This window comes from Hipposideros armiger, unplaced genomic scaffold, assembly GCF_001890085.2.
Source record: "Hipposideros armiger isolate ML-2016 unplaced genomic scaffold, ASM189008v1 scaffold_157, whole genome shotgun sequence".
Taxonomy (NCBI): domain Eukaryota; kingdom Metazoa; phylum Chordata; class Mammalia; order Chiroptera; family Hipposideridae; genus Hipposideros; species Hipposideros armiger.
In genome coordinates, this window is record NW_017731507.1 from 2,963,957 (window position 1) to 2,988,378 (window position 24,422).

The 24,422-nt window shown below is 36.4% G+C and overlaps 1 protein-coding gene across 11 annotated transcripts in view; it reads right to left on the reverse strand.

Moving 5' to 3' along the window:
* PHF20L1 (PHD finger protein 20 like 1) overlaps positions 1-24,422 on the reverse strand; it is a 60,254-nt gene that overhangs the window by 12,355 nt on the left and 23,477 nt on the right. For 6 of the 11 annotated variants that reach the window (XM_019651294.1, XM_019651300.1, XM_019651298.1 and 3 more), the window contains 8 exons: positions 21,384-21,597; positions 20,657-20,785; positions 15,327-15,409; positions 11,582-11,834; positions 9,208-9,396; positions 8,738-8,944; positions 3,061-3,117; positions 1,765-1,872 (listed from right to left, as the gene is read on the reverse strand). In XM_019651294.1, the coding sequence (XP_019506839.1) occupies positions 1,765-1,872; positions 3,061-3,117; positions 8,738-8,944; positions 9,208-9,396; positions 11,582-11,834; positions 15,327-15,409; positions 20,657-20,785; positions 21,384-21,597 (1,240 nt within the window). Of the gene's footprint in view, positions 1-1,764; positions 1,873-3,060; positions 3,118-8,737; positions 8,945-9,207; positions 9,397-11,581; positions 11,835-13,251; positions 15,410-20,656; positions 20,786-21,383; positions 21,598-24,422 lie in introns of those variants that run through there. The other 5 variants (XM_019651302.1, XM_019651299.1, XM_019651297.1 and 2 more) reach the window with 3 other exon arrangements.

A 24,422-nucleotide genomic window follows, 5' to 3' on the forward strand; every position in this document is an offset into this window, starting at 1 on the left:
TTTTAACACCGAGTTGAGGTTTCTACCATTTCTACCAGATTCTACTGCTTTGACATCTGTTGAGAGGGCAACGTAACATGTTGACAACAGGCAGCTCTGAAAGCTGAACACGTGGGTTCCAATCCAGCACTTACAGTGGTAACCTCAGTTACCTCACTTCTAAAATGGTAACGACAGTTTCTACTTCACAGATTTGCTGCCAGTATTCAGGAAGGCAACTGTCGCAAAGTACTTAACACAGTCCCTAGCTGGTGTTTAATACGAGTAAGTGCTCTTTTCATGCCTGTGCCTGAGTCACATGGTGTTGGGCAAACTGCGCAGTTACTACGAGGCCGTGGGAGGCAGGACAGCACCATGCTCCCCGGAGGCTGCTCTGCAGCCTGACAGTATCAGCATCATCTGGGAGCGGCCCCAGTCCTGATCTATGGGGGTGAGACCCAGGAATCTGTTTCAACAAGCTTACCAGTCTGCGTCCACTTTGAAGGTTGAAACCCACGGATAACACTGTGGTTAAAAAGAAGACTTCTGTAGTCAGGCTGTCTGGGTTGGAATACTGGCTTTGCCGGCAGTGGCTGTGTATTCCTGGGCAATTTACTTCACTAACCCTTTTTTTAATTTAAATCTGTATTAGCTTTATCACTTTTTTTTTAAAGGTTTTTATTGGGGAATTGGGGGATGGGAACAGCGCTGGGGAATTGGGGGAAGGGGAACAGACAAGTTGTCGTTTTGTTCTTCAGTCTAGTTGTGGAGGACGTTGCTTCACTGGCCCAAGTTGGCACCATCATTGCGCTCTTCCCAGGCGAGGCAGATCAGTCGCCGGCTTCTGGACGGCCGCTCACTGCGGCTGCTGGCCGCTCACGCTGGCTGCTGGCCGCTCACGCTGGCTGCTGGCTGCTGGCTACATACGGTAGCCCATGGCAACCCACTGCAGCAGGGGCTGCAGCCTATGCTGTCACCGGCGACTCCCGGCAGCCCAGCTCCAGGTTGAGCTGTTGTTCAGCATCTTAGCTGTAGAGGGCAGTGTCACTGGCCCTCATATGTGGGATCCGAACAGGGGCCTTCTGGTATCCTAAGCCAGCTCTTAACCAATGCGCCACTCGGCCGGCCCTTCACTAACCTTTTCTGCCTCTGTTCTTTCATTGGTTAAGACAGCACTAGCAGCTGTAGCTCCTTGTTGGATGGTTGTGAGGGTTAGAAGAGTTAATACACTTAAAGCACTTAGAATCATGTTCAGCACATAGAGAGCCCTCAGTTGGCTATGCTGTAGCATTGATGATGACCACTATGTTAGTTTCCTATTGCTGTCACAAATTACTACATGTCAGTGACCTAGAAAAACATAGCCAGGTACCCACAGCATCATCCCCCTGAGGGCTCTGAGGGCAAATCCTTCCGTGCCTCCTGAAGCTTCCGGCAGCCTAAGTCCCTTGCTGTGGGACAGCAGCACTCCGATCACGGCTCTGTACGGCTTGTCTCCTGTGTTTCAACTCTCCCTGTCCAGTCAGTATCTAGTAGTGCACCACAGTGCTTGAAGTGAAAAGCCTCTAATCAGCAACAAAGATTAATTTACAGATTGCTTCATTAGTACAGTTGCGTATTTTCAAAATTAGCAAGACAAGGGAAAGCTCACGGAACTTCTCAGTTCTCATCAATGTGGGATCTTGTCCCACCTCCATTTCGGTAAAAAAAAAAAAAAAGAGAGAGAAAAGTTGAAAGAATCTGAGAAATTCAAAGAAGTGGAAATCGCCATTTTAACAGACTCACCATGCTGCTTAGATTTCTTTTTCTTTTTCTTCTTCTTCTTCTGTTTTGGTTTGTAGTGATCTTTGTCTCGCTTCTCTTTTTTTTCTTTATCCTTTTCTTTTCTCTTACCTAAATAACAAAGTTAAGTACTTTAGTAATCATGATTGATCCTGACTTGTTCTTCTGTGGTTAACCTAAAAGCAGCATTTATGTTTTAATCAGCTATTCCAGTCACCTGCCCAGAGTGGATGGATTCAATTAAACTGTTCCTGTCATGAGTCTGGAACTCCTGATTAGCTTATTGGACTATAAAAGGGGATCTTCATAAGCAGTGTTGAGAAATCCCAACTCCTGACACCTTAAAGTTAACACAGACAGTAGTTAACATCTTTAAAGGAGTAATAGAACTCAGTTTCCTGATATGGCTAGAAATAAGCTCCATAATTTAAGAAAGATCTGACTGAGGAGACTCAGCATTTCCATTTATAATTTAATGAAAATATATTAGAAGATTTTTTTTTTAATTGAACTTTTTCTTTGGAAAAATAAAAAAATTAAATCAATCCATAAATAATTCCTTCAGTCTTTTAATACTTTCCCAGTGTGTACAAGAATGAAGACTAAAGACACACACACAAAAAAACTTGTTTCATTAAACTGATTTTTCCCCAAATTTTAAACTATTCCCTTTTCCCAACCATGTGTTTTAAAAAAAAAATGAATAGATCTTAAAACAGTATTCTATAATATTTTATTTAAAATTAATTCATCACATATATTCAGCTATCATTCCAACTCAAATGGTTTAGCCTACGATTTATCACCCATATTTAACCAACTTTCAGTGACCCAAGCTCCAGTTAGCTAATCCATAGGATATTTAAGTCTATCATCCATTATCCTAAAACTTTTAGCTATTATAGCATAGAAGATAGAAAAGAGCAGAAAACTTAGTAACTTTGTTATAAGGTGGGTTAAAGAAGACAGTCTGAAAATAATGACTATTTTAGCATTCATTCTCTAAGTCTCAACAATATTAAATGGCAGCTTATTTTTAAATAGCCATAATTTTAAAGACGTTCAAAAACACAAAGTTCTCAAAGAAAGCCTTAGGCTCCCTTGACAAAAAAATACACATAACACTGTAAGATGTGCAGTTAAGGTTCCCTGTATCTGGAGCCGAAAAACACTACTAAATACTCCGACAATGGCTTACACCTACAGGAGCACAGCCGGGTAAAAGTAAGGGACAGACCACGTCCTCCCACTGCCAAGCCATCTACAGCCTTTTGCGTAATTATTACTTTCTGTTCATACCAAATGCTGTTGAGCTTTTTTCTTCCAATTTCACTTTTTTTTCTGTTTTCGATATTCCTGCAGATTTAGGGGAAAAAGATGTTAAGTTTAGTCAGAAAGGGTTAAGGTATGGAACAATGTTTTAAATCACAATTGATCACAAAATTCTACATAAGACACTCTTTCCCCGAAGGTCTCCATTATTTTATTGCCTGAGCTAGTAAAAAAGAAGTGGGATTTCTTACTTCAAAAAACTGATAAATTAAGGATGAGTTTTGTTCCTTCAGACTATCCCGATTAAAATCCTAGTTCCACCCTGTGTTAGCTGTATGGCTTTGAGTAATTTGTTAAATCTCTGTGCTTCAGTTTCCTTATCTGCCAAATAGGAATATCTACCCTCGTTGTTTTACCAGGATTATATGAGTCCAAGTATGTAAAATGCTAAGACCAGCATCTGTTACAATAAATAATAAGTGCTCTTTTTCACTTTCTCCTTTGTGATGGGGTAATAGTTTGAGATTACATCATTTCCAGCAATAGAATATGGGTCTAAACATAACAAAAATGTTAAGTTAAATGTACTAGGCAATCAGTAAAGATCTACTCTGCCATCACAGCCTTTGGCAATCGAGCAAATGTTGACATGTATCCGAGTGGTAGGTTCACATAACATTTCCGCTTCTGTGACAGGTATGACATAAATGCTATTCAAGTCACCCAAAAGAAATCTTAAACTTCATATGAAAGTATACTGGTTTTCAACAACTTATATAAAATTTAACCATTGTTGCCTAAAACAAACTTGTACTTTTGAACTCCATCATGAATGTGATGTTAGGTAATGATAAAAGTCAAACAGAATTGTTTTACAAATTACTTTTAGTCTTTTATCTAAATGTAAAATACAAAGTCTATTTACACATAAAAAGTATACAACTTGAATGACATTTAGGTATTACTATCTAATGGTCCAAAATACATTTTAAACCAATGGTGCACCTCAGTAACTGTATAGCTGATACAGATAGATTTAAATTGAGCTTCTCAACTCACATTCGACCATCCCCAATGTTAACATCTCACATGTGTCTAGGGTTAATCTAAGAAAAATACTATAGTAAATTTAAAATACAATTTCAGCCTACTAAATTATGCTTTAATATCACCATTCATGAGTTCTTTGATTTTTAAGTCACTTCAATACAGTATCAAAAAAACTAGCATTTTATCATCTTCAAATATTTTATATAATTTAAACACAATAAAAATATAAAAATACCACTCAACTTGAATTAAATGTTAATAAGGCTCTAAGAAGTAAGTTTCATGTTAAGTAAGAATACTGACAATCTCCATGACAAAAAATGAAAGGGACATCAGAGCAAAGAGAAATGCAGTTAAATTTCCTTATTACCAAGACTGTTGAACAAATGTATCACTTCCTTTTACTATGATAATTACTGTTCACTCACTACTAGTAACCCACCATGAGAATTCTACAAATTTGATACAACTTTCTTAAAGATGAGAAGGCATTTACAATGCGAGCAATGAGAAAGGGGTTTCCTAAGTGCTCAGTGACAGTGCGATGATAATATGCAGAAGTTGCACTTGATCGTGCCTGGTGCCTGACAGGTCGACTTCTCTGGAGCACTGACTCCTCAGGCTGAAAGGTGGAGCATGGCTGGAACCCCCTAGGCTGATTCAAATGGAAGGAACTGCCTTAGTGGGCTGCTTTACGGACTGGAATGTGTAGGATCCCTCAGGTACTTGGAAGACAAATAAAATGGTTATGAACCGCAGCTCTGGACACAGGTCAGTACAGCAGAACAGATAGTCATTCACAGAGTGCTTTCAGTTCCAGAATCAGTTTTCCCACGTTTATATTTCTTGATTAAAAAAAAAGAAAAAAAGTAAACCTGGGGGACTGACAAAGGGTTGTCAATATTTTACACAAATAAGGATAATAAATATTCATATATGCAACAATGGCAGGAGTTTAAAAGATACTCACACCCAAATACAAGAAAAAAATAGACTTAAGAATTCAACAAATGAATAAATTTAGGAAGTTCACTACACTGTCCTTATTTCGTCTCGTGCTAGAATTTGGAACCATAGTACTAGTTTAGAGAATAGTGAGTTTTAAACTAAATTTTATTAGAACATTTTCTCCAAACAAAATATTACGCGACAGTCCAAAACATAACACAAAAACCAAAAAAATGAACAACAGATTAAAAAACAAATGGAGCTGTGTAGATTAAAAGAAGGAAGGCAGAGCTTTGAACTGGGCATGCTTGCACACAGTTTAAAACCCAGTAATGAATGCACAGGGGTTTCTCAGCCGCTGCACTACACATCTGACTCTCCTGGCTAAAAACAAGGCTATCCCTGAGACTCGCCATGGAAAGCCCAGGCTCTCCACAGCCATGAACATTTGGTGTGGGGGTGGAGGTAGATTACAGAGTCTCTCGTTTTATTTTTATTTTGTACAATTCTAGAAAAGAACTTGAAAAGCACTTTACAATAAAAAGGCTGAAGAGTACTAGCTGAAAACCAAAAAAGTTTTGTTTTTCTTCATTTCAGAACTGACTCAATTTAGACTTCCTTTACCATCTAATTTCAAATTAGTATACATTGAAAAAGTATTTGAAATTAGTATTTGACTTTTTTTATTACATGTAGTCATTAGTTGAGGTTAAAATTCTACAAAACTTCCAAATAAATCAATGTAACCATATAAAGGAAATATAAATTAATATTCTGTTAGGTTATAATATCGACTTGATAAAATACCTCTGAAAAGTTTCAGATTACAATAAATATCAAAGAATCATCCCAAAAATGCATTATTGAGCATGGCTGATTTTATGTATTAGACTCCCAAAATAATACTATAACAAATTAGATTTAAATTTGGGAGATTCTGCCCCAAAATACGGAATTATATTTAAGATACAGGTATATAGTTAAATTTAAGCTAAGCGTTTCTTAAATATAAAATTATATTAAAATCCTTAAACCTAATTATTGATCCCGTTCGGTATTTTCTGGCTATAAAACCAAAAGCTTCAGTAATAAGATTTAGCTCTAGTAATTCCTATTTAGTACCGTAGATACAGGATATGAGAAAAGCAGGGAGGGGATTTCCCGTCAAGATGGCAGAGTAGATAAATGCTGTGCTCGCCTCCTACCACGACCACATCAAAATTACAACTAAATTATACAACCACCACCTTTGAGAACTCCCTGAAGACTAGCTGACCAGAACGCATATAACTAAGGGTATAAAGCAGCCACCTCGAGACTGCAGGAGGGGCAGAGACATGGAAGGGTGCACCCACCCCCACGTGTGGTGATTAAGAAGCAGGAGCGACATCTCGGCTGTGAAGATCCCCCTGAGGAGCAAGGGGTGCAGCCACACACTGGGCTCCCCAGCTCAGACTACCAGTGCCAGGAACAGGAGTCTCCGTAACTTCTGCTGTGAAATCAATAGGGATGACAATCGGGGTGAGATGGGTGGAGGGCAGGGCAGCTGGAATTGCAGGCATTCCTCTTAAAGGATCCATGCACGGATTTACTTGCTGATAGACCCACTCGCTCTGAGCTCCTGGCAGCAGCACAAAAGGTGCCAGGGACATACAGGGAGGAACTGAACTGTCTTGTTTAGGGCAAAGGCTAAAGGGGTAGCTCTCCCCGCCATGTGGTTCCTTTGCTGAGCGCTCCCCCAACCCAGCCAGCAGGCTCAGGCGGGTGCCAAGTCTGAGACTTCATCAAACTGGCCTCCCCCTGGTCATTCCCTGAGACCCCGCCCCGCCCAACTCATGCACAGGCCCAAACCTCTTTCAGTGGCTGTTACAAGCAGCTGGCCTCAGCCCATGCTGTGCACTTCCTTAAAATCTCTGAAAGGTCCACAAACCCCAAACAAGCAGCGGCTGGCTTTGGCATGCCCTGTACCTCCTGCTGAGCGGCCCACAGCCTGGCACTCATGGAAGCAGGCCTGGGTTCAGAGCACAGCCTCTCCCAGGCACCTCCAAGCCTAGCACAGGCAGCTACCAAACACAGATTACTTTGTAGCTCCTACCAGGTTGCCCTGAGCTGGGCTGACTTGGGCCTGAACCGGAGCCCCTCCCAGGAGGCCTCAGAACCAACATGCCCGGTGGCCAGCTTTAGGCCACACGAGAGCACCACCCAATTATCTCCACAAATGACACACCCAAAGGGTGTACTGGGCAGACGCCATGCAGGGCCCTGCTAAAGTGAACCCCGGTCCATGGGCTCAGCTCCCACACAACAGCTCATCTGCTGTAGTCACAGCCAGTCCTCACAGCCAGTCTGCCTAAGGGTCAATCCAACCCCAATATGCCAACAGCAATCAAGGCTCAACTACAACAGGAGGGCACACCCAAGCCACACAAGGGACACCCCTGGAGCAGCTGGCTCAGAAGATCAGGGAGTCTGCACCAATGAACCCAGAGGAACACACTAAGATACATCATAATTAAAATGCCAAAGGTTAAAGACAAACAGAGAATCTTAAAAGCAGCAAGAGAAAAGCAGTTTAGTTACCTACAAGGGAGCTTCCATAAGACTGTCAGCTGATTTCTCAACAGAAACTTTGCAGGACAGAAGAGATTGGCACAAAATAGTCAAAGTGACGAAATGTCAGGACCTACAACCAAGATTACTCTACCCAGCAAGGCTATCACTTAGAATTGAAGGAGATAAAGAGCTTCCCAGACAAGAAAAAGCTAATGGGAGTTCATCATCACCAAACCAGTATTACAAGAAATGTTAAAGGGACTTCTTTAAGAAGGAAAAAAAAGATAAAAACCTACGAATAATAAAATGGCAATAACTACATACCTATCAACAATTACTTTAAATGTGAATGAATTAAATGTTTCAATCAAAGACATAGGGTGGCTGAATGGATAAGACAACAAGACCCAAGCGTCCATCGATAGACAGCTGGATAAAGATGTGGTACATATATACAATGGACTATTACTCAGCCATAAAAAAGAATAAAATCTTACCATTTGAGACAACATGGATGGACCTAGAGGGTAATAAGGGCTAAAAGACTGAAATAAGTCAGAGAAAGACAAATGCCATATGATTTCATTTATACGTGGAATCTAAAAAACAAAATAAATAAACGAACAAAACAGAAACAAACTCATAGATACAAAGAACAAACTGATGGCTGCCAGGCTTTGGGGGGCAGGCTGAAAATGGGGAAGGGATGAAGAAGTACAAATTGGCAGTCACAAAACAGTCCGGAGATGTCAAGTCCAGCATGGGGAATACAGTCAATAATATTGTAGTAACTATGTGTGGTGTCAGGGCAACCACTTTGTAAGTTACATAAATGTCAGCCACTATGCTTTACACCTGAAACTAATATAATAATGAATGTCAACTGTAACTGAAAAATAAAAGAAAAAGGAAGGGAGGCGGGAGGAGAGGGAAGAGGTAGATTAAAGTGACAAAGTAAGGAGTATGGCCTGGGAATATGATAACAAGTGGTGGCACAAAAGAACTTTAAACAGAGAAACCCTATCTCCCACAGATGTTACATAGAAGTATTTTTGAAGAGGAACTACATATGAAAATGTTAATTATACATCAAAATGTTTACAGCCTATAAATGCAAGCCCAGCTACTTGTAAAAGGAATCTTGTTTTTTTACCTGATGCTGTTGGAGCTCCTCTTCCATCAGTTATTGTTTTGGAAGAAGGATTTGTAAGCATCTGTGTGTCTTCCTTCTCTCCCCTGGGACTTTCATTATGGTAAGAGGGATCTGGGGCTAGTGGTGCTGTGACTTCTGAACCACGACTTAAGTCAAGAGGGAGACAGGGTCCCAGCTTCTCAAGTGACAAATGTGCAACATCAGGCACTACACAAAATAAAGAATGTAATATAATATTAACATAGATAAACTGGCTCAGTTCATACCCATGTGGATTAAAATGTCAGGTACGTTAAACAGTGCCTGGCACAAGGAAGCACTCAGTAACTCTGTAGAATCAATGAAGTGCTTATAAGTCCAAAAGATATGAGGGAACAAAGCAGATATTTCTTAATATTTTAATAGTCTGTATCTCTTAGTGTTTTATCTTCTTTTATGGTTTGGTTCTATAGGAAATCAATATACATTACCCTCTGGTACTGAAGATTCTTGCTGATTCTGAGAACTGATGGAGAATACTTTCCCATCAGTGGCTGGAGAGGAAGGAGAAACCTTTTCTACAGAGTCATCAGGCATGGGCAAGGTGGCTAAACGCTGAGACCGTCTTCTCCGCTCACTATGCTTGAAAGGTCTAGGGGGGTTCACAGGCTGTGGAGGACCTAGAAAAAGATCTTCAATGTTCACGAAGCAGACACATGCTGGGATGCTCTTACAATATTTAGGGAGATAAATGGGAAAAATGATTTAAGTACGGCCCTCTGATGTTGTAAGGTATCCACAAGGAATGGCATGTTCCAAAAGTAATCAAAAGGCAACAACTGTGCCCTCATTCACAAAAAGAATTAATCAAAACTTCTAAAAATCAAAGCCTACTAGAACCGAAAGAAAATAACAGGGAACAGTAATTTCAGGTACTTTCCCCAAGTGACAGACTAGAGTTAATTCTCTAATTGCAGATCGCGGTGTTAGTTGCCATTTTTCCTTTGGGAAAACAGTCTCTGGGTAGCCAGATTTAAAAAAAAAAATTATATATATTATATATATATAAATCCCTTTTGCTACATTACAAATCTAGAAACTCTTAAGGGGAAAAAAAAAGGTGGGGACATAAGTGAGAAAAATCTGACATGCATTGTAGTTAGTGCTTTACTTGCCAACATAAATAATTTTATCCCACCCTCACTCCCCCCAAGTGGATTTTTATAAGCATATGTTTGGGCCTGATTCATTAAAAAAAAAAAATTAAACACAAACATTGTTAAGTACCTATTATGGGCAAATAATCAGGATTTTAGAAGAAAATGACAGCTCTTGCCCTCTTGTGTTTTGTTTTGTTTTTTAATAGCTAACTTGGTGAGTCATTTAAGCATCTTTTAGCTATATAACACAAAAGTTTGGAAATTTCTGTCTTTTTGTTTTATCCTTTAGTTTTCTTTTTTCTACATGGCATGTAAATATTTGATTACTTTGAATAGCCAGGATTACATAAGGCCAATATATTCATATCAATTTAGAAAGAGGAAAAAAGAGTGGCCAAAGAGGTTGATACCTTGGATATTTAAAATTAATTTTACAAAAACTGAAATGAAAAAAACATGGGGATAATTTTTTTAAAAAAATGAAAGAGTGAAATTCAATTGCTGCAGCTGTAGTTATAATACCAAAATACAAAACAATTTCAAAATAAAATATTTAACGTCATGTGACATTGTTGTGATTAATGACATTATTTCATAAATGCCATAATGAGGAAACATGGCTTCTTCTGTTCCGATTCTTTCTACCCATTCATTAAAAAGCACAAAACCAAAACAAAAAAGTACCAAAACCCAATTAAAAATGGAAAAATACATCTTGGTAGAAAATGTGACAATTGAATGGAAGAGGAGATGAATATATTTAGTTGGTAAGAGTCTTCTCAAGGCCAACATTTTCAATTGTTGTGACTGATAATGAAGAATTTGTAAGGAAATGTGTCACATTCCTTTACTAATCAGGGTTCTAATTCATTTGTTGTATAAAAAGCAAAAGTCTCTTTTACCAAGTGACTTTCCAGGTCATTGGTTTTCACATATTTTTCTAACTTAGAATACTAAACTGAGAAACACAGGGTCAACACAAATATTGTCTTATATACATATATATATATATATATATATATCCAAACCCACATTGAAACGCTTTTATTAAGACTGAATTATTGCATTGTCGGAAAAGTCATGACGCATATTTGCAACGAAAAACATAGAAAAACTATGTCATGACTTTTCCAACAACCCAATAACTCTTGAATGATTAGTGGTATTGAAACAGTAAAATCTTTAACAATAAGAACAAGGAAGCATTCTTCTTCTTTCATTAATAAGATTAAACTGAAGTCTGCACTTTCAATCCTAGAATAAGAATGAATAAAATGTACTGCACAGGGAGCTACAGAAAGCAGGAACAATAAATCTATCCATAAGAATAGTCTCAGGAGTTGAGGAAAAATATCCACCATGGGTCTTTTTTATATCTTTCTGGTTTTTTTTTGTTTTTGTTTTTTGTAATGAATCAGGCCTCTCATTGTGCTTGGATTATTAGTTGAGGAAAATCAAACTACAGTGGAATTTGCGTTATTAAATGGTTAAGGTTTCTCAACCGGCAATAGTCTCTGTACAGCAAATCAGTCAGAAATGTATATGGTTTTTGCCCCTGAAATAGTTTCAATAGCCTTCCCTATCATATCCACTTAAGTTTGTATTTTTAAAAAAGCAACTTCATAAAAATACAACATAACTACAATCAAACTGTTTGTAGGTATCTTATAGGATAAGTAACTATGTTTTAAAAATCTGTGCTCACTAGTTTTATTTATCACTGAAGAAGAAAGCTGAGATACAAGCGTCAAATCCTCGATTTGTATTAATTCTGGGGGAAGTGGTGATTTAGGGGGCTTTATACACCCAGAAGAATCTCCAGATTCATGTTTGCATTTCTTGCTGCGAGCCTTCCCTGAAGACAAAGTTGAGGATAACAGTGCAGGTTTCTGAGTGTTGGCAGAACTGCTAATGTCAGCTTCATTTTTTTTCTGACTTTGAGGTTTAGGTGAAATCGCCTGAATAAATAATAAAAAATTGATATTTTTATTTTGGTTTCTTCATTTTTGTTCTTGTATTCTATTTTGATTGTTAAGCAACTTTAGTATCCAAAAACATTGTTAAGCAACATATAACATTTCTATTACAAATGAAAAACCAAAAAGAACCCCACAAATTATTAACTAAAAGTTGAATAGGCTGTCTTTAAAGGGATGCTGTCAACTTGAAGTCTAAATTTGTTTTTTAAAAAACTAATTATTCATCACATTCTCAGAATGTAAAATGTAACCTTACTGGACAAATACTTTCAGTATTAAATTGAAATGTGCCTCTTTTGAAACCCTAATTACCAATGACATTAGTAATAATTAAATGAACAGCATTTTTATGTTTTAGAGCATTAGAGGAACACGATACATTTAAGCCTTTGACTTTCAGATGTTTTCTTATAATTTCCTTTATCAAGTTGAATGCAGGAGTCTGCGTAGACAGTTTCCCTTTAAAGAAAGATCTCAACAGGAAAACAATGATCAAATTAATGAAACATTATCTTTAACTCATTTCAGTGCTGAAAGCTAGTTTCATAAGCGAAATGCACCATGAAATCAAAGCCACCAGCAATATAGAGTTAAAAGACTAAAAAACAATACAAAACAAGCAACAACAAAAAAAAAACCAAGGAGTAAAACCAAGTGTAAGTTAAAAACATTGGATTTAAAAACAAAATACGTCGCATTCTTAGATGAGAGTTTTTACCTTCTTCCTGCCAACTGATACTTTTAAAAAAAAATTAGAACTTTGTCATTTCTTTATTCATTTGGCAGCAAAATTTCCTACATATGTAAAAATGTACGTGAATGTGTCCCAAGACAACAGAGAATAGCCACATTGGATGGATCTGCAAGTCTGTGGTGTTGGAATGCCTCTACTGTACCTCTTTCTGATAGTCGTATCCGAGAGCGAAACATGATCCAGTTTTTAAAAATGTATACTAAGATAGGCCTCTATAAAGAATCAAATTGCGAGCACTCTGAACACTATGCTTGTCCCTAAGAAACCTTTTAACTGCCATGTCTTTGGTGAGGGGTGACCATTGGGTCTGCAGTTCTCTGGAATATGAAAGGTCATTGCTGGGGACCAAACAGCTTTCTGTTCTCTCTAAAATACAAGGTGCTCAAATTTTGGTGGGAAAAAAAAAAAAGTGTACATTTGCTATTAAGTAGGGCACGTTTGAATGCTCTACAGATGGCATGCTGGACATACCACATAAAAGGGCTGGTGTCAAGTGTCCCATTTATTTGTCATTTCTACTTTTGAATTTACTCATTACACATGTGTTTAAGTGCAGATTAATCATTTGGAAAAGAACTCCATAAATGGAAAGGATTCCTAAGCTTATCATAAAAGGTGTTGCCAGAAAAGTAATTAGAGCCATTACTTGTAAATAAACAATTTTATTGTTCATCTTCACATATGTGAGAGACATCACTACAGCATCCATTAATCTCGAGTTACAAAGTTATAAAACAAGATTTTAAAACTTAAATTAATATCTTGATAAGGTGCTTAACTTCTAAACAAGGACAAATTAACATTTTAAAAAACTTACTGAATTATGCATCTAATGCAGGTTTTATCCAAAAGTAGGTATAACATGACAATTCCCTAATACAATTAAGTAATCTATAATTAATAATTTGAGAATTGGGGTTCAAGACCACAGTTTGAATTTTTATTAATGTAAATAAAATAAATCATTAGCACAATAAATTTTGGCTGTAGGCCTGTTATAAATCTATGTCATGAGTGACATTATTTTACTCATTAGGACAACAGAGGTTAGTGACAATCAATACCTCTCCTTTAAGTCTATTGTTGATACCAATTGAGATGTAGTAAGAGTTTTATTTATGACTCGGCTTTTTAACTTGGAAGCAGGGCAAACAGCACAAAAATTAAGAATTTTGTTTCAAAACATTTTCACACTGAAATCAACCTAAATGACAAATAAAAAATGATGGAACAGCATTATGTCCCTTAAAAACCTAAAATAATTTACAAAGTTTTCATTAATGATTACTGGTCTCTTTGTTACAAAACTGGCAAGGACTCTCAAAATTTTTTAAATTATGCAAACAAACAGCCGAGTTACTCAAATTTTCTCTTTCTTAAACTTAATTTCAGAATGTTGTTCTCTGTACTTCTCTCTGAAACGGGCACTGCCCTCCATACTAACCTCCACATATAGTAAATAATTTTCACAATCACATTTACCTCAGCAGGATTGTGCATAATGAAAGATTGACATTGTAATGAATTTTCCAGAAACATTTTATTACCCAAGTCCCTGATTTATTGCATTCTGAGAATACCATAAACAGTGGTGAAAATACAAAATACTGTTATATCTGGGACGTTGAATGTAGTAATACACAATAAAAAAGTCACTTAAAATTTGGTTGCTATACTGACAATAACGGCAAAGACTTAACCGTTTGATGATCACAGAAAATCAGAAGGTATGATTTGCTGACATATGAATCGATTTAAAAGACCGCTGATTTAATACAACATTAATGGAGGCACCAAAACAATGCACTGTTATCAAATCAGGCCTAAAATAACCCTGAAAAACTCAATACAATATCAATTAAATTTGGACTATTTTTTTAAATGCATATAGGTAAGAGCAAAAGATACTCATTTTAAAGTCTTCTTTATTAGGCTACTACTAATAAAGAAAATGAAAATAATACAAAATGAATATGTTAGAACTACATTAAGGCTCAGATTTTAAAACAGGAGAACCAAGGGAATCCAGTTATGGCTATTACTGTGTTCTTATCATCTTACAGTGCCCGAGAAGTTAAGCCCTTAATGAATGTAAAAGCATGCACAGTTCATTATGTACAGGTATCGTGGGAATCTGAAGGTAGCCAAGGCAAAATCTAGCAACTGCAACCTTCACTTTTAAATTCCTCTATTAGGTGGTTTAAAGACAGACCCTTAATAGTTTTTTAAAATTCTCTCTTTTTTGTAGTTATTAAAATATACATCCTAGCAAAAATGTATGGCTCATTGATCAATTCATAAAACACATAGTCAGTCTAACAACACCAATTGTTACAATATAAAAGAAACTTCTTACAAAAGAAGCTTTATTAGATGTCAAAAACCCTGTTTGAACTCACAAATGAAAAGTATTTGTGTGAGGGTCTTTTTGTAAGCTAGTCAAAGGTGATCCGGCTGTAAGCTTATACCCTGGGGTGCCTGTCTCCAGTCCATCAAATGTTGGAGACATAGGCTATGCCAGTCTATTGAAAATAAACACTAATGAAGTCTGTAGTTTGTATACCTTGGAGAAGGCAGAGTTAAAAATATATCATCCAGTAATTAGCTTCCTATTCCCATATCTGATCAAAAGGGCAATTTCAATTACGTGGATATTATAGCTCCGCGATCATTCCAGTTGGGAACCTTGAAAAAAATCAAATGCTACCATTTCATACCTGCTCCAGCACTGGAGCTGTTTCACTGTAGTCTTCCTTTTTTTCAGCACCATCCACCCCAACAGCTTTGGATGCCAACAAACCTTGAGAAAAATTGTACAAAAATGGCTTATTAGAAAAAATATTGACTTTCACCCTAATGAGCTTCACAAAATTTTAGCAGTTGAAATCCCCATACTTTTTTAAATATAGGAAAAAAATATTCTCAAAAGTTTACTTGTCAAAAATACAAACACCCTTAATAATGAATCAAGGGACTGAATTAGAATTTGAAGTTGCTTACATAATTTGATTTTTTTAGTATTACTCCTGAAGATGTTCTTAAAACACCACAGACATATACATTCTGTAAAAATTTTACATTCTATGGCTTAATGTCCAGAAACCTAATATTACTTAGATTGTTAGTACTCTTCATATGGGCTTTGTCTATACAGCTGAAATAAAACATGAAATTAAGATATGAGAAATCTTTCCAAACATGTAGAATGTAAAATAAAATTTTTGTTGTTGTATTAGCTAAAAAATAGTCCCAATTTTTAATTTCACTTGGATCCTTTGACCTAAGCTTTACACGTTTATCTCTATACACAGTTGTAGCTTATTTTCTTACAAAAGTAATGAAAACACTGACGGAGCCATTTTTTGTTAATGTGAAAAAAGGTATGAGTCCTTCCTACAACACTGGAAATTAATATTATAGCCTAATTCTACAAATGAAATAATTTGGGTGTCCTAGTTTTCTCCAATGTATACATACCACTAATTCTCAATTTTAGAAGACAGAATATTTTATCTGGAGTAAATATAATTAACTTTAAAAGACATTAAAACTCTGCTTTAATTTATAAATTAAAGGTATTTACTTGGTCAAGATTCTTTGCAAAGCGCCTGATAAGTACCTTCAATGAGGCCAAGTTTATAGCCCTTGTATAATAACAAGTGTTTGCTTTTGTTTATGGCCACTGGGTACGTAGACGGTCACCAAAAATCATTTTTGGGTCACTTCAAAGCTGGCACACACTTCAGAGGAAGCATGTTTAACAATCGACAACGTAACAGTATACTTACTACAGCAATTACACCGCCTATATTACTGAAGCTGTCTACAGCACATTTAATAAGAGAAAAAATGTGCCCCCAAGTCACATAACTTCGAGCTAGCGATATCGTAACGTCTCTCGACTGTTTCAGATAACTATCTCAAAGATGTTAAGTAATCTATTAATAAGTAGGAATTCAAATAGTAAAATTGTACTGTTCAAGTGTTAAATTAGGCAAAAAGTCCTTTTCTTTATTGGAAAGCTGAATATCTAGCACTCGGATTTGTAATTTAAAATAAAAAAGGCAGCATGTAAAAAAAATGATGTGGATACATCAATGATTGGCATTAAAGCTGGTATTTGGTCCAGTGTGAGGTACCAATCTACCTAGTTTGTTCAAGTCTCATATAATATCAAGTATAGATTTAAATGAGGGAAAAAACAACATATAAATAATTTTACACAATAGTCTATAAACCACAAATTCAATCCTAATTATATCACTATAACTTCTGAACATATTTTTAGGTGACTGAAAAAGATGTAGCATGATGATTTCTTTAACACTGAAAACCACATTCACTAGGCTTTTCTTCTCTAATAGTTTTGAGAATCACTACTACTGAAATAAAAAGAAAAATAATTAGGGAATCAAGTTCTTTTGTAGGGAAAAGTAGAGGTTCTACTTCTAAGGGTTAATCAAACAGGACAAATATCTGCTATTCAATCTATTAAATACATCTCACATTTTGTTTCCTTTCACATAGGCAGTGGAAATACTTTTTAAAATTTCATCAATAGATGGAACAGACCACAAACTTTAAGATTAACAATAAGGTACTACAAGCTTTTAAAAAATAATTCAGCCATACTTTGTGAATTTAAATTAGGATATTATAGACCCATTTAATGAAAAGCAATTTCCACCTAATGGTTTGTGAAGAAAAAGTAAAGCTTTATAATATTTTCATAAAAAGTAATGGGACATTTAATAAAAACTTCAAGTTAGATTAGAAAATACAATACTTGGCATCTAGAGAATTCAAAAGCCTCAAACATGATCAATAAAAAGATTTTCATACTCCATCTTACAAAAGAGTTACCAAATATAAAAAAGGGGACACAAAATAAAATGGCCTTGAGAAGAGGATTCTAACTACTTCTGCCTTAAGAGGCAGTCCAAAATCTGTTATCTTGACCTGCTAATGTTCTGGGGGAAAATGCAATATCCTTAGAAAATTAGAATTGGAAGGAAATAGGTGTTTACAAATGAAATTAATTTTAGTTATTTGCAAATACATGTCAATATATTACTAACAGGTCCTCCTACAGAAGAATGCTTCTATAAAGTAATTATCTTAACAAAATGCATTATGCAGTTTTAAGAAATTATTTAAATATCAGGTCAAAGTAGAATGTCAAATATTCATGAGTACCACCCACAAAGCAACAACTTCTCAATATCTGACTTCGGCTATAAAATACGTAACTGGTCTCTTGCTGCCAACAGTAATAAACAGCATAGAGGCCAGAGCACCCTGGAACAACAAAGGGAAGTAAAAAAAAGCAGTGTTTAAATTTATGGCCTACTTTTCATCCAGGGATTCCAAAACACAATATTCTTGCTGGGATTGAGAATCAAATATTCTTGATATTATCAATAACACAATTCTGGCCAAGTCGAACTTCCAGGTGTATAAGATTATCTTTAAAATGCCCGAAGTTACACAAACGTATACTGAGCTTGCTGAGCTTCTAGGAACTCCTGGAACTATCAGAAACAGGCCACGCGCCAGCTGCTGATGCTCCTCCTTTTATGCCTTCTACAACCTGTAACTTAGAATCTACTAAAATTTGCTTGCAGTTTGCTTGCAACTTTGCCCCACAGTATGGACTCCTGATTCTCTCTGTAAAATCATCTATTGTAAATCGATATGCATAAAATATGTAACTATCAGTAAGGTACATTATAGAATGAAAAATAAGACTCTGGAAGAACATACATATACTTTGCAATTGTAATTCCAATGTTTACTTATTTGGAAATTGATGAAAAAACTCATCCCATATCGTTTCCTATGTAGAAATCAGGTTCAGACCTCTGTAGGGTGTGTACATGGGGAGAAAGAGAGCGAATAAATACATTAATTAAACTTCTCCAGTGGTTGGTCCACTTATTTCCAGCTAGAACTATTTAAAAAATAAATCGAGTTGGGGAAATACATCAGAGTTGGCTGAGATGCTGCCATCATCACAGCCCTATTCCTCTCAGCAGCAAAGAGACAAAAGGGCATGTGTAAGTGAGCTTGATAAATTTAAAACACCATAATTCCATAATATAATTGCTATTTTTTATATTAGTTCTCATCTGTTTTTATGGTATGCAAATGAAAGTTACTGTACAGAGGTAAGCTTAGGTTTCATCCATCGAAGACAATCTTATCATGTCTGTTGTCTTTTTCCATGACATAACTGTAACATGAAATCATGTTATATAGATGCAGAGAGAGGAACTATATTAAAAGGATTATCGTACATTTAAATCTTCTGAGTAAATCAAAGGAAAAATTCATAATGGTTTCACATTCGTAAAATCTTATGCTTTTCTACTGCTGTAAAACTATCACGTGCTCACTTGAGAGTCCCAAAAGGAGGTGAAGACAACATCCCTCCAGAGAAGCCATAGGGTGTTACTAAGCAACCATAATTAGAACTTCCTTGAGGCACTCGGTAGATGGTTCTTGCCCCCCTACTGCCTTTTCAAGGCCATGCGGACATAATGCATCACTGTGGACTGAGCTGTTTTCTTTTTCTACTTTAAATGTGGAGCTTCAGCTTCTCATAAGGCACACGTGAGAGCACACTGACTGAAACTAAAATAAGGTTATCCAGGCTGCAGGGAAAACCAGGATGCTAGTAAGCTGGCAGCTGTGTCCCGTCCGTGTCTCTTCCATCTTCCTCAATCTTGGCTCCCCCAACAGTGCTGTTTCAAGCATGGTGTCCCAGGCGTTCGAAGTACTACTCCACGTCTACCACAGTACGGGGCACAGGTGCCATTATCCTAAGGCAAAACTGAAGTCTCAAGTTGCCATCGTAACAATCACCTGGATAAAGTTTTGGCTGTCTCCAAAGCTAACAGTTTCTATGGAAAAGGTGGAATGGGTGAGCTGATTTGAGGTATTTCCTGTTCTGGGACCAAATATATCTTTTATCAGAGAAAGGTACAAAAATAATATTAACAAATGAAAAGACTAGAAGTCTCACCTGTTGAAACAATTATAATCACTTAGGTGAATAGTATGATAAAACAGTGGTTCTCAAGAACCCTCAGCTATAGTCATTTTGCAGTGGGCTTCCACTCTTCAGAAAATGGACAAAATGTTTAATTTATGTTTATTTTTTAATCTGACAATAAAATCAAAACCAACTTTCTTCAAATTGTTTAAAAGAATGCCAACAAAGGTTTATACAGCTTTATTAGGCCAAAGGCACTAAAAACCATCGTGTTCTTAAAATAAGAACATATGACTGAACAATTAAAGTATCTTAACAGCCCTTTTAACACATACTCAGAAAAAATATGTATCTTCACGATTTCTCTTCAAGTCTAGAACCAGGCTACATAGACACAGGAAGTGACGGGGCCTAGTATTACTGGCCCCAATCCTAATCCTTAAAATCCTTTCTTCAAGGACACTAGGCAAAGGTTTTCAGTGCTTTTCATCATCCTAGTACTCTACTTCCGAAATTACCACAAAGCACAAAGAAATAAGACCAGGTTCAATAAGACCAGGTTCAAAAGAATTAAGAAGTTTGCAAAACATAGAGAAGTACTTTTACAAACTGGGAATTAACAGCTTCGGTGTTCATCTTCCCCACCATATATTGCACCGTCCTTAACAAGACTGGTCAAGAGTAAGAATGCATAATAATATTCAGAGTCTCAGACATTATGTCACCACAGATTGATAAAAGCAGATAATTCTTACAGAAACTACTCCTACCACCAAGGTGATTTAAAAACGATGGAATTTTATAAATTTTGATCCTATGAATCCTCACAACATCCCTGTGAGGTAGGTAGAAGATGTGTGACATTTTTCACATTTCACAACACAAAAAGCTCACAGTGTTGAAAGATGCTGACTTTGAAAAACCATTAAAAAACTATCTTTCTTATTAACCAGTCATGCTACAACAAAAGATACATTTTGCTTTATTAAAAACAAGCTACTGTCAAGTCAAACCCTCCATCCCTCCCGCCCCAAAAGAATCATTGTAGTTTACCAGTAATCTTGTTAAGTCGCGCTCTCTTTGCCTGAAATGAGGTGCCTTGGTTATTTTTCCTCTTGTTTGATAATGTGCTCTCTGGCTGTGGAAAGACCATCTTTGGAACGTTCTCTACATGAAGTCCTACTTTTAATAGAACACACATATGAGAGTTGATATAAAATCCAAACTTAAAATGCAAGAATTTTTTTTTAAATAGCAAAATAGTAAAAACGCTTTGCACTTAATTTTTTTTTTAATCTAGTGCTTGACACAGAGCTTAAAAACACACCAATCTCTCCAGACTGATATATTATGAATAAAGTACTACTGAGCTGTCGCTCTCCAGGGAAGAAGAGCAGGAAGACAACGACTTAACGGCTTCCCCACACTATATAATATAGACTGAAATACATGCAGAAGCATTTAAAAAGTTCAAGAAAACATCATAAAAAAAACAAAACAAAAAACCCCAAAACCTACTAAGTTACAAATCAAAATCTCAACTCATTTCTATTCAAGAATGTTGAGAGCATCCATTATCAAGTATCCATATTAGACCATTAATTTCAGATCTGTAAAATGCTAAAGAAGTTAACCACGATGCTATGTATGCTAGGGCGAAACGCCTCAACACTGGGCTACACGTTCCAGTTACAGGTAACCAAGGGATCTGACTTATTCATTATTCACTATGTGCATTTACCACTGCCATAAGGAATGAACGTAAGAATGTATTTTGTACCAAATGTGTCACTAGATGTGGGCAGATCTTCCTTCTTCTCCACCTCCGGTGTGGCTACAGAAGCTGAAGTTTCCTCCTTCTTTGAAGGAACTTTAAACCATTTTCTCTCATCTTTCTCTTTATCTTTATTGCTGTTAGCGCTGGTTCGAGGTTTGTTCCCTGTTTTATTCTTGGCTGCAGCTGCAGCAGCTGCCTTGACTAAAGCTATCCAATCCTCCAAAGGAAAAACACAAAACATGCGAAGCATTAAAAATTAATCAAAATTTAATTACGCTAATGAGTAAAAACATGTATCACATTTTCAAAGCTACTTTCACACACACACAAATATAAAAATCGAAATAACTATATTTACAAGGTAGATTACCAACATCACAGATTACCAAATTGAATCTAATGGGTCAGTTGAATTTATAACCTTATATAAAATAGAAAAATACTCAATAAATAAATATCCCTTTAATATAATTTCTCCGGGATAAAATCTAAAATAACACAGGAAACCTATGACAAATATGGACTACTACATGACGACATTCTCCTTAGTGCTTTAGGGTTTCAATGCCAAATTGCACTTTTCTGTACTGTAATGAACCTTAAAAGGAGTAAGAAAAAAATGCTTATGTTACAATTCCTTATTAGGAAGAATGTACCACTCCGAGCATGGTCAATTTCATAAAAATTAAGGTGTGATTTTATTAAACTTTAGAGCTTTTAAAATTCAGATACCAATGTATTACAAGAGCTTAATATTACCAGTGAAAAAAGGGAGGGGGGAAAAAAAATAGAGCTACTTGATTTGGCCAAGGTGACGAACAGTGTCAGGCTCCAGGTTAATGTCCCTCCCTCTACAACTTCCTGGGCCCGGGTTGGTTATCATTCTTCTGAGGTGTGAATATTTATCTTTCCTGTATTAATTTTTTTAGTTTGTTGCTAAATAATTTTTACTGTTTTATTTTGAACTAAAAATGCTTACTGAAAAAAAATACGGAAAGATGTAAAGGAGTGGTGCTAACATTTAAATTTTCACAATCGAAGATTTTTTTTTTAAACAAATATTTGTGATATCCCTACAGAATTAATCTTCCATAGAGGCTACTAAGCTGTCAAATAGACCGCCAACTCAGATTTAAACCAAAATGGGTAATCCATCAAATTCTTAGTCCCAGCAACTAAGAACAATTCCACAACATCAAATGCATTTAATTCATGGGTCACATTAACAAAGACAGGTCATTACACAATACAGTTGATAGCTGCTCAGTCTTGAAAATATATGAAGACAATAAGCCACAGAAAAATAAACAAAATCTTTGTCTCTCCTTCTCCCCCATGACTGAAATGAACTAAAAACATCATGTGACTGTACCTAACACATTCATTAAACCAATTTTCTATTGACTACACCACTACATGTGCCAGGAAGCATGCTAAGTCTGCATGAGACAACCGGTGATAAAAGCCACTGCCTGAAAGGCCCAGGAACACACAGACCCTGAGGCAACCACACCTCTGCTCCTGCGTGGAAAACACCCAGCTTCAAGCTTCCCCAGCATTTTAAACTGTGTCCCCAGTATACTTCTTATTAGAAAGTGAATTAGGACAAAGCTGTGAAATAAAGGTCTATATTTCTAATTTAAAAAAAAAATGCACCAGTACTGTCCAACCCGTTTTATTTACAACCACCTCTTTTTTTGGTCTTGCCCATAAGGAATTGATAGGCAAATGAAATTAACTATAAGACAATGTGACAGGAGAAACAGTAGAGGAACAAAAAAGAAAAAGATTACTTTTGACTAAAGTAAAAGAACTGGTGGAAGGCTTCAGGGAAAATGGCAGCTGAGTCGTACGCGGAGGCAGGAATTTGCTAGGGAAAAAAATGGGAGATGAAAAGGAGTAAATGGGCACTCCAAGCAGAAGGCAAACCATTAACCCCAAAGCATGGCAGTCAGAGGGGACACGGGTGGGAAACGGGTCTACCGGTCAACCTGAGGAGCTGAAGTGAGGGCTGTAAGCTGAGTCTGGAGAGCAATATTTTAGTAAAGAAAGCACCACCAATGAAAAAGACTCCACGAGAAGCAAGAGTAAGGACAACCAGACAAGCCAAGTGCTAAACTCAGCAGGGAGCACGTGTTTGCAGAACATTTAATTTTGGGCTCCACACTGTGGAGAAAATTTTAAGCTGTTAGAGAAATGCTGCAAAATGCCAGGGGTAAATTCCATCTCCAGTTGTTTTCCAACTCCAATAACGAGAAAATTAGGAGAAATCGAGACTCAAGTTGTACCCTGTAAAACTAAAATCAGATATAAAAAAAGTTCTTGATCACAAGACTTGCTAATCATGGAATCACTGCAGTCGTGTGACTAAAGAATTCTCCCATTATTTTGCTTTTCCATTTTTAAATAGGAAAGATTCACTATCAAAAATAACTAGTGGGATCAAATGAATTAGAACTAATGATATGTTTCCACATTTCCTGTAGATAACCTAACAGAGCAGCAGCAGCGCTGCCTGAAATCAGGTCTGAGAGTCACTCTGCATATTACAGTTGAGTGAAATTTTAAGTCACTCACTCAATTCTCTAAGTTCTGAATTCCTCAACTGTGAAACAGAAGTATCAGCCATACCTATGTCAAAGGATTGGCTATGAGAATCCAATAAAACCATGGTTGCTTTAAGAAATGTTTTATAAATAAAGGACCTTATAAGCCAATCTTTTACACTAGTGAGTTACAACGTCAATTTTATGTCAGCACACTCTCAACAAGAAAAAGTAGGGAAGAAAAAGTTATAGAAAGCTTAGATAGGACATTTCCATACTGCATTTATTTAATGCCTTATCTTTTGCTAGCTTAGTAAGATAAATTTTACTGTGTATCTTACTAAGGGATTCTCAAAGTACTCAAAATCCAGACAATAATATGCAAAGTTGAATTCTCTTAGCATTATCAAAACAACACCTGTCTTAGTACATCCTCTAGATAAAATAAAAGTCAAAAACTTAGTGGGAAAAAAAGATACTCATAAAATGAGAACAA